Source organism: Sporothrix schenckii (assembly GCF_000961545.1).
Source record: "Sporothrix schenckii 1099-18 chromosome Unknown Cont44, whole genome shotgun sequence".
In the NCBI taxonomy this organism is placed as follows: Eukaryota; Fungi; Ascomycota; class Sordariomycetes; order Ophiostomatales; family Ophiostomataceae; genus Sporothrix; species Sporothrix schenckii.
This window is the reverse complement of record NW_015971145.1, coordinates 2872873-2890331: the sequence shown is the minus strand read 5'-3', so window position 1 is coordinate 2890331 and position 17459 is coordinate 2872873. Positions and strand designations below refer to the sequence as shown.

General features: G+C 55.2%; 6 protein-coding genes across 6 annotated transcripts; 4 read left to right on the top strand and 2 right to left on the bottom strand.

Annotated features, from left to right (window-relative positions):
- Positions 1 to 387: 387 nt before the first annotated feature.
- Positions 388 to 1888, top strand: SPSK_09158 (farnesyl-diphosphate farnesyltransferase; the record flags this gene model as incomplete). Its single annotated transcript, XM_016735737.1, has 2 exons — positions 388 to 455; positions 535 to 1888. 2 exons carry the CDS (start codon positions 388 to 390, stop codon positions 1886 to 1888), a joined length of 1422 nt encoding a protein of 473 aa, XP_016587657.1.
- Positions 1889 to 5224: 3336 nt separating this feature from the next.
- On the top strand, positions 5225 to 6607 carry SPSK_09245 (alkaline serine protease Alp1; the record flags this gene model as incomplete). Its single annotated transcript, XM_016735821.1, has 1 exon — positions 5225 to 6607. One exon carries the CDS (start codon positions 5225 to 5227, stop codon positions 6605 to 6607), a length of 1383 nt encoding a protein of 460 aa, XP_016587656.1.
- Positions 6608 to 9192: 2585 nt separating this feature from the next.
- SPSK_08699 (uncharacterized protein) lies at positions 9193 to 11412 on the top strand (the record flags this gene model as incomplete). The annotated part of the gene is made up of 1 exon (XM_016735287.1): positions 9193 to 11412. The coding sequence occupies one exon, from the start codon at positions 9193 to 9195 to the stop codon at positions 11410 to 11412; it is 2220 nt and encodes a 739-aa protein (XP_016587655.1).
- Positions 11413 to 11989: 577 nt separating this feature from the next.
- SPSK_09150 (phosphatidylinositol glycan, class M) lies at positions 11990 to 13497 on the bottom strand (the record flags this gene model as incomplete). The annotated part of the gene is made up of 2 exons (XM_016735729.1): positions 11990 to 12566; positions 12626 to 13497. The coding sequence occupies 2 exons, from the start codon at positions 13495 to 13497 to the stop codon at positions 11990 to 11992; spliced, it is 1449 nt and encodes a 482-aa protein (XP_016587654.1).
- A 387-nt stretch (positions 13498 to 13884) lies between these two features.
- On the top strand, positions 13885 to 14859 carry SPSK_09584 (uncharacterized protein; the record flags this gene model as incomplete). The annotated part of the gene is made up of 1 exon (XM_016736156.1): positions 13885 to 14859. The coding sequence occupies one exon, from the start codon at positions 13885 to 13887 to the stop codon at positions 14857 to 14859; it is 975 nt and encodes a 324-aa protein (XP_016587653.1).
- Positions 14860 to 15195: 336 nt separating this feature from the next.
- On the bottom strand, positions 15196 to 16371 carry SPSK_09420 (uncharacterized protein; the record flags this gene model as incomplete). Its single annotated transcript, XM_016735992.1, has 1 exon — positions 15196 to 16371. The coding sequence occupies one exon, from the start codon at positions 16369 to 16371 to the stop codon at positions 15196 to 15198; it is 1176 nt and encodes a 391-aa protein (XP_016587652.1).
- Positions 16372 to 17459: the final 1088 nt, after the last annotated feature.

Genomic DNA, 17459 nt, shown 5'->3' with positions numbered 1-17459 from the left:
TTTTTCCGCCCGTAGTTTTGTATCGTGGTCGATTTCTGCCCTCGTTTCTGGATTCCTCTCTACTATTTGCATCCTTAACCTTGTTTCAATCGCATCCCCCTCCCCCGATCTATCACCGTCCGCCCCGTCCTCCTATCTAAAAGACCGTTACGTTCCTTCCTTCCGCATTGCCACGAGGGACAAAGCTCCGGCGGAAAGTACGACTGGCAACACCCACAAGTACAAAAACCTGCGAGTTGCCCCTTTCGGAAGCTGCAAAGGGTAACAAGCCCTCAGCCCGAGACTTTTGCAAGCTCCAGACAGCTCGACATCTTCCATTCTCTCATCTTCCTTTCTTCTTCTTTTTTATCGTCACACACACACACGCACACACACACACACGTCACCATGCCGTCCGCAGGAGAAATTGCGTTCCTCTTGGTGCACCCCAAGCAGCTACGGTCAATTATCCAATGGTATGTGTCAAAGCTCGCGTGCTGTACTAGTTTGCGCCTCCTTTTTTCTTTGAGGCATGTTAGCTAACACCTGGGATAGGAAGCTGTGGCACGACCCTGTCCATGTGCGTGACCCGTCCAAGGAGTCGGCGACGGAGCGGGCATGCTTCGAGTACCTCGACCTGACGTCGCGCAGTTTCGCCGCCGTCATCAAGGAGCTGAACCCGGAGCTGCTCATGCCTATCTGCCTGTTTTACCTCGCCCTCCGCGGCCTCGACACCATCGAGGACGACATGACCCTGCCCAACGAGAAGAAGATCCCGCTGCTGCGCAATTTCGACTCCAACATGGAAATTGACGGCTGGACCTTCACCGAGAGCGGCCCCAACGAGAAGGACCGCGAGCTGCTTGTGCACTTTGACCAGGTCATTGTCGAGCTGAAGCGCATGAAGCCCGAGTACTATGCCATCGTTCGCGACATCACCACCAAGATGGGCAACGGCATGGCCGATTACGCGCTCAATGCCGAGCACAACGCCAATGGGGTCAACAGCATCGCCGACTACGAGCTGTACTGTCACTACGTGGCTGGCCTTGTCGGTGACGGCCTGACGCGCCTCTTTGTCGAGTCCAAGCTGGCCAACCCGGCGCTGCTGCAGCGCCCGCAGCTGACCGAGTCCATGGGCCAGTTTTTGCAAAAGACCAACATCATCCGCGACGTGCACGAGGACTTTGTCGACAAGCGCCGTTTTTGGCCCAAGGAGATCTGGAGCAAGCACGTCGACAAGTGGGAGGACATGTTTGACACCTCCAACCCTGTGCATGTCCAAAAGGCGCTCGAGTGCTCGTCCGAGATGGTTCTGAACGCCCTCAAGCACGCCGACGAGTGCCTGTTCTACATGGCCGGCATCCGCGACCAGAGTGTGTTCAACTTTGTCGCCATCCCTCAGTCTATGGCCATTGCCACGCTCGAGCTCGTCTTCCGCAACCCCGCGATATTCCACAGCCATCTCAAGATCACCAAGGGCGACGCCTGCCAGCTCATGATCGAGTCGACCCAGAACCTGCGTGTCGTCTGCGACGTCTTCCGCCGCTACGTCCGCCGCATTCACCAGAAGAACGACCCCCGCGACCCGCTTTTCACCGAGATCAGCCTGCAGTGCGGCAAGATTGAGCAGTTCATCGAGTCCATCTTCCCCACCGATGACATCAAGCAGATCCAGGCCAACAAGAAGGCGGCTTCGGCCGACGACAAGGCCTTGCCGATTGGCGATGGCCTGATCCTGGTTGGCGCTGTCGTGGCCATGCTGTTGATTGTCGGTGGCTTGATGGTTGGTGCCGCCTGGCTCATGGGTGCGCACATTGACAAGATTGTGGAGCTCTTCAACTGGGACGCCACCACTTCCAAAGGGGCCGCGGCGGCCGTTACCGAGGTTGTTCACGGGGAACTGTAAAGCGCACTTCCCTGTTTTTTCTTTCCACCCAGCAGATAGGGTCTTCTTACCATCTGCGTTTCAATTCTCTTCTTCATGATCGTTTGTCGACTGCCACTATGAACTCATCGATTCCTTCTGGTTGCCTCTCTTTCCCTCTTCTGTCTCTCATCATCACCATACAAACGCCCCGTTCCCCACCCCTCGACTCGATGACACTTTGTTCATCTTTCGTCTCTCGTATTCTCACCTGCACATCAACGAGACCATTACACACCCCTGACAGAAGACGGGAGAAGGTACTGTGTTAAGAAGGAATTAATTTTTGGAATCCGTGTTTGCCCTTTTTACGAAGCGCAATTCTGTTTTCAAGACGGCCCACAATGAGGCCACGATATCATTATTTTAATTCAAACACATTTCCTATTACCCCTTTGGGGATACAAAGACTGCCAAAAGTGAACGACTGTTGCATACCTGGCTCGCTTCACAAAATGAGCTACAGGAGTCGCCGGCATAACAACTGCAGATTTTCCACATAACTCAAAAGTCGACAGTTCATACTGCACAACAGGTCAAGAATTTCCACACGTGCAAAGCATCACCACGAGCTGATCTAGGTCGGGACGTGCTCAACTACGGTTGGACTAGACGGCTTACATCGAGATCGTCATAAGTTCATCAACTCTCCGAGGCCAACACTCAGCAACGCAACACGCATCATGCAGTGCCCAGAGGTTGTCATAGCCTAGAAGTCCAATACCCAAACCCTGCGGCGGTGTCGTCCACCTGTACAAACATCCACTGCCCGAAGCCTCTTCGCCGAGCGGTCCAAACATTTAAACCGAGTGGTTTATCAACTCAAAGGTCCGAATCTGGGAGCCACAGGTGCAACCCAAACCCGGGGTATCGTTATTTTCGTTCTTTCCATTTTGTTTTCATTGCAGCACGGATGTCAAATTGCAATTCGGTCGTGCGAGGCGTCCTTGCGGCGCCTTTGCTTAGTGACTGCAGTTGTGCCAAAGATGTGCAAAATCAACGTCGTGTGAATTAAAGAGGCCGACAGCAGCAAGCAGCCTGGAATCCGGGTGCGGCGTGAACGGGGAGGTGCCAGGGGCGAATTTGCCCATCTCTCCCGGGACCACGACGAATTGCGTACAGTCCAATACGAGCGAGATTGGTTTAATGGATTACTTGGTTTAATGGATTACTTTCTGTTCTGATTTCTGCTCTGATTTCTGCTCTATGAAATACCGATTTGCATGCCGGTCGCGCAAGTCGGGCGTACTTTGGCGAAGCAATATCAATGCGCATGTCAATATCAGCATCGTGCGCCAACGTACTTAAATTGTCGCCTTGTTATGGCTGCGATTGTCGGGATTGCGATAATAATTGCCTCTTTTTCTTGCCTATTACTTTATGGACTGTTGCTTGCCGCTCCATTTTCAACGCGGACCACCGGACAACGTCGAAATGGGCGTTGGAGCGTTTCAGGCAAATAGGCACTCCTGCTCTTCCTGCTCCTGCATTTCTCACTCGCCACATGTCCACATAAAGGCTAAAGACACGCTGGAAAAGAGATTGCGGCCAGAAAGATGGTTACTCACCACAACGAGAGGATGAATATCGTGTTGGAAGGCGAAGCCAACCAACAGACCGATAGAGATGATGTAAAATGAAAGCAAAACAAAAAGAGAGGAGAACAGAAAGCAGCCATACCACGTTGTAGAAGACGGTTCGCGAACAACAGACATCGGCGGTTTTGGCGACCAACTTTTGCGCCTTCCACCTCGTCTGCAGATGACAATGGCCTGTTGGTACTACAAGGACATTTAGGCACTTTGGTCTGATGATGTCTTGCATCTAACACACATCGCTTGCATCACTTGCACGGCCGCACAACCCTTTTATTGTCGTACAACTTCGTCTTGCACTTCGTTGTTCTACACATCCAGGTATACGATGTGCTTCTTTTCATCGGTCGGCCACGGATCGCCACTCCGCGTTTGTATATTGTTGAATGCAGTGTTGTGATTTCACGATCGCCATGCCGTTTTAGCCACCGCGGCTATGTCCTTCACACTGCCCTCTCCGCTTCGTTTTTATTTGCTCTCTGCCATTTCCTCCCCTTTTCCTCTCTTCTCTTTTCACGACTGTGATGTTCCACAAGAAAAGCGGGATGTGGTCCCGAGCCATCGTCTCCCTCGCACTAGTTAATCTGCTGAGACGATGTGCAAAGAGAAGTCAACAAACACAAGCGCCAGATCGTCGTGCCGCGTGGTTCATTTTGATGCCTCAACGTTGTCTACGAAGCCTTTCACAGACTCAGCTGGATGTCCAACATCGATGGTAAGGAAATATTCAAGGGCGATCTGGATAGCGTCCCAGCAGAGAATGCCAAGCAAAGCTCGGCGACGCGGATGTGCCCACGGCCCTCCTTGTTGCATTCCCAGACTTCTTTCCTCCTAATTTCAAATCCGGTAGATGACAACTTCTGCGCGCAAAGCGCTTCAAAACATCTCACAAGATGAGATCTTCCTCGAGATGACGTTAATAATGCAGCCATTTTGTAAATCCTGCCAGCGGAAACTCTTATATTCCCGGAAGAGGGTGGTGACGAGACAGAGGCAATATCAGAAAGTGGGAGGATAAGTCCAAGCTTCATCTATGGCAGCAGGCACGTCCTGCCATAATCAACACTTGCCGTCCCCAGACCAACGTCCTCACGTACACAACCTTCTCCCGCCTTTCATCATTTCATCAAAACAGCGCCGGTGCCAACACCCGCATTTTCCCTAATTGCGCCTTGTGGTCGCATCTCGGCTGTCACCCCTTTATGCTCCTTGCCGGAAACCAACTAGACAAATATCCCGCTCTGGTCATTCCATCGTATATTGGATGCTTTCTGGTCGTCCTGGGGCCGCCCACTATCCGGCTTCGAACCGTGCTTGGCCCATCCAGATCATACTTTCTGCCTCATGGCTAGGTTTCGTAGGAGATGTCCGCGGCTTCTGTCATCTCATTTGTGTGGCATTGCCTTCGTCTGTTCCCAGTGAGATTTGAGATGTTTGATTAAATTTCCCCTCCTTTTTGCCTTGAGTCTATTTCACTTACGTCTTATTATTGTTTGCTATCATTTTTCTTATATCTACCTGTGTCCCTCTTTTCCCATCCGCCTTTGAATCCTCTTTTGTAGTTTACAAAAGGAAACGCACAGACAGGCAGGCCTTTTGTCAGTCGATGAAGCTGGTTAAGACGGCGACATAAATATTTACATTGGGGCCACCTTATCGATTTGTACCTTTGCTACTGTTTGGTGGCGCCGACTTGACCTTGTGCCTCAGCGCTACACACACCATGGCGCCCCTACCAAGCTTATCGACGGTCGTGGCGTGGCTCGCCGCCTCGTCCATGTATATTTCCTCGGCGAACGCAAGCGATGACGCCGACGCAAACCATTTCGATATCCAGAGCCGCGACTCAGCTCTTGATACCCCTTCGTACAAGGTCCTCAACCCGCAAGTCGACCAGCCCGTCGCCGGCTCCTACATTGCTGTCTATAAGACCAGCGTCTCCGACACCGCCGTCAAAGCCCACCAAGCCCAGGTGGCCACCTCGCTTGCGCGGAGGAATCTGCAGCGCCGGCAGCTCGTCCTCAAGGCGCGCGCCGAGAGCGAGGCGGACCGGGCGGATGCCTCGTCGATCCGCCTGCCTGATTTTGCCCACGAAGAGGCCCGGTTCGCCGCCATCCAGATCCCCGGGTTCCGCGCCATCACCCTGGACAGTGCCGACGACGCGACCATGAAGGAGATTTACGACGCACCGGAGATTGAATACCTCGAGCAGAACTGCGTGGTGCGCGCCACCGAGTCGGCCACGGAGATCAACGCGCAGCCCGGACTGTCGCGCATCAGCCACGCACAGGTCGACCCGGGCTCGGGCTACGTCTACGACAACTCGGCCGGCTACGGCACAACGGTGTACGTGTCCGACACGGGCATCCAGCTCAACCACACCGACTTCCAGGGCCGCGCCATCTGGGGCACGAATGTCCTGAACGATGTCATTGGCGACGACCACGGCCACGGCACGCACGCCGCGGGCATCATCGGCGGGCGCACGTTTGGCGTCGCCAAGAACTGCGAGCTGGTCGCCGTCAAGACGCTGGACAGCACGGGCCACGCCACCATGAACGACGTCGTCAAGGGCTTCAACTGGATCGTGGCCAACGTCACGGGCCGGGGCATTGCCGGGCGCGCCGTCGTCACCGTGCCCATCACCGGCGGCCGTCTCCAGGCGGCCAACGATGCCGTCACGGCCGTCGTCAACGCAGGTATTGTCGTGGTGTCGGCCGCCGGCAACAACGGCGACAACAGCACTGCCACAATCTCGCCTGCCTCGGCCGTCGATTCCATCACCGTGAGCGCCATCAACCAGACGACCGACGAGCGCGTCGAGTGGGCCAACTACGGGCCCGAGGTGACCATCTTCGCGGCCGGTATCGACGTCCTGTCCACCTTCATTGGCCCCACGACGACGGAACTGGGCATCATGTCCGGGACGAGCGTGTCCGTGTCGCATGTGGCCGGGCTGGCGGCGTACCTGATCAAGTACGAGGAGATTTACAGCCCGCGCGCGTTGAAGAAGCGCATCATTGAGCTGGGGTCGTTGACGGGTGCGAGGGTGTGGAACAATGGACCAAACACGACATTCTGGATTGCCAACAATGGCAATCTGTAAATGTTCAGAGGGGCGCGTACTGTGCGTTTGATGACTGGAGTTGGTATTTATGATGGCATAGTTTGAACATCCCTTTAGTTTTTTATTTCGATTTTTTTGTTGTTGCCTCCCCCCAAGCTCTTGTATAACTTCTTTTCACTCGCTCTCAATCTTACCTATTATATTGTGGAAGCTTGGGATAAACACATTTTAGGGACAGTATCTTACACAATTATCTCACTTTTTGGGATGAGCACAACCTATCGTCTTGCGATGTATGGACTGGTGGCCGTGGGGTGTATACCGCGTCATCTTTGAATTATTTCCAGATATTGTAGATACGCCTTGTAAAAAGAAATTTTGTAACCGGAATTTGGGACTAGTCTTTCATGCTCATTTAAATTCAAAAAAGAGAAAACTTATCGTAAAGGAAGTAAATCGAGCGTGAAGCCTCGATCTCATCGATCGTCCCAAAACCAAACAAACGAGTTCACTTGTGCTCACCTGACGACTACTACGTCAGCCATGCCCTCGTCATGCATCCTGTATCTCGTCTGGCTTTATCTTTTTCCAAGGAACCAATCTGCCATATCCATCTGACCTCATAGTCTTTTACTGGCACTGCTCACCGGCAGTGATAGCCGAAATTTGATTTGCAGGATCGGCAGATGCAGTCGCACATAAAAAGGGTGAAAATGAGGATAAATTGCATCACGTGATATTTGTTCAAACGGAAGTCGACAACAATTACAAACAGTCGTGTGCAATAGGGGCCGTACTCGTAGAAATCCTTGACGATTGAATTCGAGTGTAAAGATTGAGTACATGGGATGAGTGAGAGATCATCGGTTTAAAGGATGCAACACGAAATCGGAATGACGGACGGTGAAAATATGCAGACAGCACCAAGATCCTCTTAACACGTCCTAAGTACACTGTGTCCATGTGCTGGCTCTGGACCTCTCTACTGGCATGGGGTTGGGGCCCATTCCCACTGTTATATTTGGGCCATGACACGCTAAAAAACCACTCAACGCGCAGCGGATAGACGTCGCGATCCACTGTAAATGAGGGTCCTTTGCGGGTCCTGTGACAGTTTGCTGGGTCGCGCCTGCCAGTGTCGTGGGCTGGAACTGGCCATTTTGGATTCTGTTTGCACAGTTTCCGTAATTTCAAACGGCAGGAAGGGATGAAAACGAAAATGCCCTGTCTCAAATGTGGAAAGAGCAAGGGAGGTAGGCAAGTGGGTGAGGAACGACAGGCGGATAGTACCGGGAATCGGGTGTCAGATGACTTCAGCTTCGTATTTGGCTCTGTCGGGAATCTTGCTTTGGGGTGTGCAGGCCGTGCAGGCCTTGTGAGCTGCGCCTTCTGATTTCGTCATGGCCGAGATGAGGCTGTAATTTCATGTTCGAGCGTTATCTTTGGAGGAGTGGTGTGCCTTCTGCTTTTGTCAGTACCGGTCGTGCCTTCCAAGCAGCGACATTCGGTTGCCTTGCCTCCTTCCTTCTTTTTGCATGTCTCTCGGCGTGTCTATTTCCTAGTCGTTTTGCATATTCTCCTCTGCCATCACATTTTTTTTTGTTTGTATTCTGTCCGCCTTGCGCAGCCTTCCGACCAGCTCCAACAATCTGCAGCCTGCCGTACACCCTGTCTCGCCTGTACAGTCCTGTGTCTGATAGCCGCCGTTTCATTTTGTTCCGCCCAATTTAGTCTTGCTCTTGGCGCTCGCCGTCTCAGCGCTGTCCTATCGCCTACATTTCTTGTCTCTTCGTTCCTCGCTGTTCTGCCACCACTTTGTGTTCCTTTGTCTGCCAGGTGCCAGTTCTTTTGCGTTTCGTCTCTTCAGCTTCCGGAACCTGGCCCTTCTTCCAGCTGATCTTCAGTACTGTTCTTCAACTTCCTCTTTTACGAGCGTTGTATGTGTCGTCGTCTTCTTCGTATCCCACGGTCGTTCCAAGCTCAAGATTCCGTCCTCATCATCACCCTCTCGTCTTGGTTGTCTTCTTGTCTCTCTTTTCTCCTCTGTCGCCCTCCCCCCCATCGATACTCCGCCGTGGCCTCGTTTGCAACCGAAACGCCCACAAAACGCATCTCCTCACCGGCCAATCTTGGCCTGACCAACTCTCACGCGACCTGCTCCAATCCAACCACAGTCCGTCCTGCAATTGTGCTTCCCTATGAGGCTTCGTCCACTCACATTGCTGGTCTGATCGAACCCACCTTTCTGCACCCTTTCGTTTGCCGGCCTCGCGGGCCTCTCAACGGCTAGAGAACCGCTTTTGATGCACGCCCAATTGCCGAAGCCCAACCCTGCTGCCAGCACTTCGCTATTACCAGAATAGAATACACCAGTCTCACCAGCCATATGCTCTGGCTCTCTCGCGACCTTGAATATCTTTGCGATAATCTTCCCTTTCTCTTTCGCCGACCGATACGTTCTAACGGCGAGCCATTCGTTCAAAACCACTGACCGCCCATCACTTGGCTTTGATATCGAACGACCTGCATTGAAAGAAGCATCCTACGAATTATTCCTCAATCTTTCGACTCCGAGCACGGCCGTCAGGCATACATAGTTCCAGCGCATGGGATCCTCCACAGACATGGATTCGCGGACGGAGCCGCACTCGCCAGAGCACTCTGACGATGAAAACCGTCCAGCCACACCTCTGTCCCTCGATGCCCGGTCTGCGCGACCGGCCCGACACTTGGCGAACAGCGACTATAATGCCGTCCAGACCTCCGTGGATCTGGCCTCTGTCATGACCGCCGCATCCAGTCCTGTCTCGCCAGGTTCCTCGAACCCCGCACTGCCACAAGCCCGCACGCAAGACTTTGTGCCACCAACGCGACCGAGTAGTACACCTTTCCCTCAACCTGAGCAGAGAACCGACGATCTTTGCTGCTTCGGGTGCCCGGATGGCATGGAGCACGGCGAAGACTTTGTTGACGACCACGATGGGCCCCTGGACGTGGACATGGGCATGAGGTTGGATGCGGGTGTGGACATGCACATGCAGCATGGGGTTGACTTGGCTGGGAAAGCACCCGCGCAGCCGGACATGTCAGGCAGCCCCCGGTCTGTTGCCATGGATCTGTTGGACCTGAACTCGCTTGATAGAGAAGGCGAGCCGGAGATTGACTACTTCAAGCTTGCGTCGTCCACCATCGCCAAAGAGCCTCAGGACCTGTCAATAGATATGGACATCTCTGGCCTCCCTGTGACACCGACATTCTCGCCTATCACTTCCGTGGCCACGTCTCCCAGCACACTACATTCTCACTTCGGCTCTGATCTTGATCACATAACGCACAACGATATCAGCAAAGACAAAGAGCAGAAAACAGAGTCGGCAACGTCTTCCTCCTGTAATCAGACGCTTTCCCTCCAGGACTTGCCCATTGAGATCCAAGAACTGATCCTTGACCGCGTCTTTGACTGCCGTGTGTCACCCATGACGAAGAGCTGGCCCGACAAGCGGTTGACCAGGATGGCCACCTTCACCCGCGTGTGGCGTATGCTCATCCAAAAGCGCCTGTACTGTCGCATCAAGATCAAGGCCACTGGCTTTAATTTGATCAGTACAATGGCCCACTTTGGGTGCTTCCCGCATCTGCGATCCTATGTTCGGCACGTGGAACTGTGGTTCCCCGTCTTCCAGCCCAGAGTAGCACCGCCTGCGCTGTCTGCGGCATCGATGGTACCGACTCTTTTCCTGGACGGCCTCTCCAATGCGACGTACACGTTACCGGCGAATAATTGCTCGCTCGAAGAGGCCTTTTTGGTCCTCGGCGCCGCCTTCCCCAATCTATCTGTCCTCACCCTGGAAGGTGGTGAGCGCAAAAAGGCGCCCCAGGTCCAGCACTTTGCACACGATCTGTACAACGCACCGGCGCCATCAGACCCTAACAGTCTTGCCGAGTCCTCAGCCGACCTTGTAGCCGATGCGTTACTGACACCCAGTGTGCCGCAGCGTCCGCTTCCTCAGCTTACCACAGTGCGAACTCTGGTGTGCAAAGGCCAATGGAATCTCATCCGCTCCCAACAAGATTTCCAGAACATTGCGGCTGCTCTGCCGAACCTTTCTGGCTGGCAGGCCGTATACAGCAAACCCAAATCCAAAAGCTATCTGACCATGGCCACCATTCTGCCCCATATACCCGATACTACGAACCTGACGTCCCTGAATTTATGCATCGAGGGCGACTACCGCCAGGAGATTTCGTTCCCGCCCTATTTCTTAAAGGTGATGGACAAGGTGCACTTTTGTTCCAGTCTGGCCGCGGCCACACCGGCCCTGATGCACCTGTCGTACACGGGCCGCGTCTGTCGCACGTTTTTCGATGTCGCTGCCCGGATCGCCGATCCCCGCACCACCCGCCTCAAGTCGGTCGAGCTCACTGTCAAGAACTGTTGCCGGCAAGTGAGCCACTGGCACGAATCCGGCTCAGGGGTCACGGATCTCAACTTCATCCGCGCGTTCGAGGCTCTGGTCCTATCGGCTGTGCGGTCGCTCGACCGCCTCACCAAGCTGGAGCACCTGCGGATCCGCTACGTCGACCTCGAGTTCCCCGTGCCGCCGTTGAACCCCTTCTTCTTGCTGCACAACGGGTACGCATCGGGCGTCTGGAGTGAGACCATTGTGTCGGAGCTCAGTCGCGTGCGGCCCGATGTTCAGTGGGAGGAGCTGTCGGAGAGCATTGGCGAGCGCACGCTGAGCAAAGACGGACGCCTCATTATCAACGCCGAGTTCCCTAAGAAGCGCGTTGTGTCGTTAAAGTTGAGCAACTATGCTTTCCTGGTGGCCCTGGCGACGATATAGCCTGACCGGCATTCACCACACTCTTTCTTTTTCTTTCCCTTTCCTTTTCCTTTTCGTGTCTTTTGTCACTCCATACCCCCATCCGTTGTTGCTTATACTACGATTCCCCCTTGTTTGAATTTATCTATGTTGTTTTGGTGACATTTTTGATACAGCCCTCATCATTCTTTTCTCGTTTTGAGTTCTTTGCAATGTGTAGCATGATGAAGCAAGGCGTTTTGTTTTATGTTTTTTTTTTAGGAAATTTGGAAAATATGCTGTTGTCATTTAAAACGAGGCTAAGGGGGAGACGGGGAAGGAAACTGGACTTGCATAGAAATCCTGGTTGGTTTCATGCTGTCATCCCTTGTCCTGCACAATTTGATTCTATTTTGTCGTTTTCCGGAACAGGCGAGACGTCAAAATGAAGGCATGGGCAAAAGTGACACAAACAAACTCTATTGGCTTTGATATATAACTGATCAGTTTCCGCTAAAAATGCAACAAAAGCTCCATCCGATTTTGCCTGACGAGCTTTTCTTCTGTGCTAACACATTTGTCGTACACACTGCGCTAGGCTTGCCCTGTCGGACGCCATCTACGCGCCCGCCACGTCGCCCACTATCACGCCCAGGATCCAGCAGTTGACCGTAAAGAACCCCAGCGACGCCAGCCACAGTCCCGGCACAAACGTGCTTTGCCCCAGAAACTCCAACAGGAATCCCTGCTGCAGCCACGCCGCCTGGCCGGCCACCCACAGCACGAGCGCGAGCACGCCCTTCCGGGGCGACTGGACAAACGACGACTGCGGCAGGTACACGGGCAGCAGCACCATGTACCACAGGAAATACTGGCTCGTGCAGACCTTGTTGAAGGCGACAAAGGCAAACGTCTGGGCGAGCAGGGTGGCGGGGAGGTCCTTTTTGGCGAGAACGAGGGGCAGGAGGACGGTGGCGAGGAGCAGCTGGGGCACGAACGCGAGACTTTCAATGGGCGGAAGCCACGGAGTGGTCGACGTGGCCGCCGCGATTGTGCTGTTTGCAGCGCCTCCGGTGATGGCTGCCGCCGCCGCGGACGACAGGTAGAGCTGCGTGTTGTAGGGGCTAAAATTGTGACGGTGGTCGATGCGGGTGACATGGTGGAGGTACGTGTGCTGGAGGAAAGGGAAGCCATATCTGGGGGAAGATGTCAGTGCTGCGGTCTAGTAAAAGCTATGCGGCAACGTTTGACCTACATCGAGTACATGACCACGTTGAGCCCGACAAAGATGGCCAGACTGGCACCGGCGAGCTGCAGCCGTGCGGGCGTCACAAAGGCAAGGATCGGGTACACAGGCTTGTCGACCTTCTTGCTGTTCTTCTTGGACACCTTGGCCGGCGCCCGCCCCCCACTCTGCCCCATATTGTCGGCGTCCATCCACCACACAATGGCCGGCGCGTAGATGAAGGGATAGATCTTGAGATGGACGCCGGCGCCCAACAGGAGGCCCGCCAGCAGCGGCTGCCGCGCCACGTGCACGGCCCACAAGAGGGCGGCCACAAGCGCACCCAGCAGTCCTTCGGCGCTGCCGCGGGTGCTGATGGCGGCCACCATGGGATTCAGCAGCCAGACACTGGCGTAGATGCGGGCGGTCGTCGCATGCGCGGGCGATGCTACACGCAGCTGTTCCCGGAGCACTCGCTCGAGCAGCCACCCCGCGACAAGATCGGCGGCCGCAAACAAGACTTTGCCGGACGCAAACAGCAGCTGCTGCCCTAGCACACCACCAGCCTCGGCTGCCGTCGGCAGCAGCAGCCACGCGAGCAGCGGCGTGTACCGGTACGTCTCGCGGTCGTAGGGCGAGCCGCCGTCCTTGGCGACGAAGCGGGCCGCGTCCGTAAAGACCAGGTAGTCAATGTCTGTGTACTTGACAGGCGAGTTGGCGTCCTGCCAAAGGCCGTAGACGAGGAGGACGATGCGGAGCGCGGCGGCAGCGCCGTAGACGGCCGTGGCATTGCCAAAGAAGGTGGCCGTGCGATAGGTCCTGCTGTCTTGGAACTCCTCCACTTTCTCTTTCTTCCTTTCCTGCAGCTGTACCCGCCGTCGTGTCACAGGTGGTGAGGCCATGCTGTCGGTGGCGGTGCTGTGCTGTCTGATGTGATGTTATGTAGCGGAAGCAAGAAAACTGAATTGGGCAAGTGAGCTCCTGACGTTGAAATTGCGCTAAAACTGTAGCGGTTGAGGGTGGGCTTTCCAGGGGCTTGTTTCCAGTGGGTCCTCTGCGCCGATCGAGCAAAAGAGTGGAGCATCTTGCATGCCCCACAATTTGTCTGGAGCTTGCCTTTCGAGGAAACTTTTCAACGACATTCGTTCTTTCCCTCGTTGACGGCGATACGATCACGAGTGCACGCCGTACCCGTTGACTCCTGATCTCCTAAGCCCCCTTTTATCCTCTTGGCCGCAACCTAAATACCAACGCCAACCCAACATTCCAGCGCCCCAATCCTCACTGCAATGGCCCCCGAAGGCAAACGCCGGTGGCAAGCGGACAGCAACGGCGCCGCTGGTGACGCGCCGGATCATAAGAAGATGGCGCGCCGGACCGGCCCTCCACCGACTGCTGCTGCTCCAACGGTCCGCAACGCCTACACTGCCATGTTCGAAGGCTTTCGCGACCACCTGGACGCGCACCACGACCGCCGCGAACGCATCGTCAAGGCCTCGCGCGACATTACAGCCCTCAGCAAGAAGATCATCTTTGCGCTCCAGCGCGTCCGGCGCATCCACCCCGAGCTGCCGCGCGACGTCGACAGCGAAGTCACCCGGCGGCTGGGCGAGATTGGGCGGCTGCTGGCGGGCATCGCGCCGGAGATGCAGGGGATCAACCGCGGGCGGTACGGGCGGGTGCTGTTTGGGATGGAGGAGCTGCTCGAGGCGCTGACGTTCTTGCACTACCTGCGGCACCAGGTGTTGCTGAGCCCAGACGAGGCGGCCGAGCAGGTGGCGGCCCTGTGCGTGGAGGGCCGGGCCACCAAGGACACCAAGGACACCAAGGACACCAAGGACACCAAGGACACCAAGGACACTGGGGACACCGGGGACGGCGAGAGCCAAAACGACGAGGACGCCCCCCGGATCGTGCCCGACGACAACGACTTCTTGATGGGCGTCTTCGACCTGTCGGGCGAGATGATGCGGTTCGCAACAACGTCGGCGGCGCTGCGGGGCGAGCTGGCGAGTGATGGAGGTGACGGAGCCGACCAGAGTGGACAGGGGCGAACGATTGTCGGCGACATGCAGGAGCTGGACAGCTTCTTTCGGATGCTGCCGCAGCGGCACGACAAGTCGTGGAAGATAAAGACACAAACGCTGCAGACGTCCGTGCAAAAGGTGGAGCGACTTGGCTACGACCTGCGGGTGCGCGGCAGCGAGCGGCCCAAGGGCTGGATGCCCGATGTGCCCGAGGCCGGGGAGGCGGGGACTCCGTGAGCAGGTGAGTGGCTGTTCACTACGAAGGGGGATGCACCACGTGACGGGATGCATCATAGGGCTACGGCATTCATTTTGGTGTTTTCTGAGCACGTGTTTACTTTGTCACGATATTTGTCGTTATTTTTTTTTTTTTATCCTGACATTAGGTGACATAATCGGCCCTTGCTTTTATTTTCACTTCTGATTTTATGTACAATTGAATGGAGCAACTCCATATGACATACTTACACCCGACGACGAAGACACACTACCGACTGCATCTCGTTTTGCGACCATATTTCAGTACATGACACCAGAATTTCGACGCATTGAACATTCAAACCTGCTTCCCACCTACGACAGAGTCGGCGGGGTCCAGTCGACATACTTGGACATGTCGACAGTCGCCGACGACTTTTCGACGGCACCGGGCGCCGCGCCCGTGCCCAGCAAAAAGTGGTTGATGTACGTCGTCAAGTCGGCCTGCTGCGCGCTCGGGAACATGCAGTGCGAGTGGCCGCCCACGAGCGAGAAGCCCATGTTGTTGGGCGCGCCCACGCCCTTGTAGATCAGCCGGCCCGCCTTCATGCAGCCGGTGGTCGACACGGGGCCCAGCCAGTCGATATCGTTCTCAATGACAAACAGGCCGCGCGGGGCCGTCAGCGCCGCCAGCATGTGGTGGTCCTCGGGCATCGTGCTCGTCTTGGCCGTGTAGCTGTTGAGGTTCTTGGAGAACCACACGTTCTCGCCCACAATCTCGCCGGCTGTCTGGATGTTCTTGCCCGCGCTCTTCTCCGCGTCCGAAATGCGCCAGCAGGCGGCGCCGCCCGACCCCGACTCCTGCGGGAGCGTCAGCGCTATGCGCGTGTTGAGCGCGCCCACGACGAACGCGCCCTTGCCGTTGCGCGAGCAGCCCGTCACGCCCAGCTTGGTGGTGTCGACGCCCGACGTCGCATTGACCTGCTCGAGCGCGTCAATCAGGCGGCCCACACCCCAGGCCCACGCCGTCAGGGCGCCCGCGCTGTGGCCCGCGCCAAACAGCGTGTAGAATTTGCCCTGGCCGCGCGACGAGCCCGACGCCTGCGACGCGAAGCCGTCGTTGTCAAAGTTGATCGTGCTGACCGTGCCGGGGATGGGCAGCGAGGACCCGCCAATGGTAATAATGGCGGCGCCGCCACCCGAGCCCTTCTTGATGGTGCTCGTAAAGGACACCGACTTGCTGCCGACGGTGATGTCGACCTTGAGGCTGTTGCCCGTCAGGGTGCCTTTGACGGCATCGGGCGGTCCGGGGAAGTCGCCGAGCTCGTACTGCTCCATGGCCTTGAGAATCTCCTGCTGGCGGCAGGCCCACTGGTCCTTTGTGGTAACCTTGGTGCCGTCGGAGGCCGTGAAGGGGTCCGGCAGCTTGGCATTGGACACGGCCGGGATGGAGGCGGGAACAGTGCAGGTCTGCTGGATGCCAAAGATCTCGCGGGCGGGCAGGGCCATGGCCGAGCCGGCGAGGAGGAGGGCGGAGATGAGGTGCACCATTTTGAAGAGGTGTGTCTTGGAGACGATGTCAAATTAAAAATAAGACGAAGAGGGAAAGGGAAATGGGGGAAAGAGACCAGGGAGAGAAAAATATACTGCAGAAGAGGAAACCGGTCTATATATTCGGGGACTTGCTGCGGAGATGTTTGTTTTTGGATGCGTGGGAAGAAAGGGATTGAGGAGGTTAAATATTGAGCATATTGGCTGTCTTCGGCTGATGGGAAGCAGCTTGCGGATGATATGAAGACGGATGGAAGGCTCCCAAGGCAAGAGAGCTGGATGTGAGTCTGGGCGCTGAGTTGAACTCGACGCTTGGCTGTCTACACTCTACACACCGTCCATGACTTGCCGATGCAGTCGTTTCTTGTTTATATCATACCACATTATCATGTCACCTATCACCACATCTCCAAGCCCACCGTGTCGTCGCATCTTTGGCCGCAAATATGTCCATCTTGTCAACTATTTATTTGTCTTGGGCCGGGCGCCGAAAACCGATCCCATGTACTGGTTCCAGTCGAAGATGGGCCATGATCAGCAAGGACGTCATTCGTGGTATCTCCGTCTCGTCGGTCGAGGCCTGTAGATAATATCGAGAGGGCGGGAGGCGGAAGTACACAAGACAAGTTATTCCACCAGTGAGGACGAAGTTCAGTAGTTCGGTATTTGTCCGTGTTATATGTCCCGGAGTTCTAATTTTCTATCTTGGCACTTTATCCTACCAGAAGGGAACCGGAGACGACTCGTATACTATTAGACGAGATGTGGGAAGAGTGAAAAACTGGGAAGCATGTTGCAAAGACTGCTGCCAATACTCCTAGTTGCGACTCCGCGTCGTAGGCTTTCTCGACCGAATTTGGCCACATAGCCTAAGTGCCTAATATGGAACCGTATACAAATGCTGCTTTGAATTAAACTGTTCTCTCACTGCCTACTGTTTAGACAAACTGTTATCTATAACGGCAACCCTCCGTAATTGATGTAAACGGTGGTTTTTGCATCCCTTTCCAGAAACGGTTTTGACAGAACTAAATCCGGCTGTCCTAGCTACACCGTTCTACGAATGTTCCCTTCGTACTCGCGATACC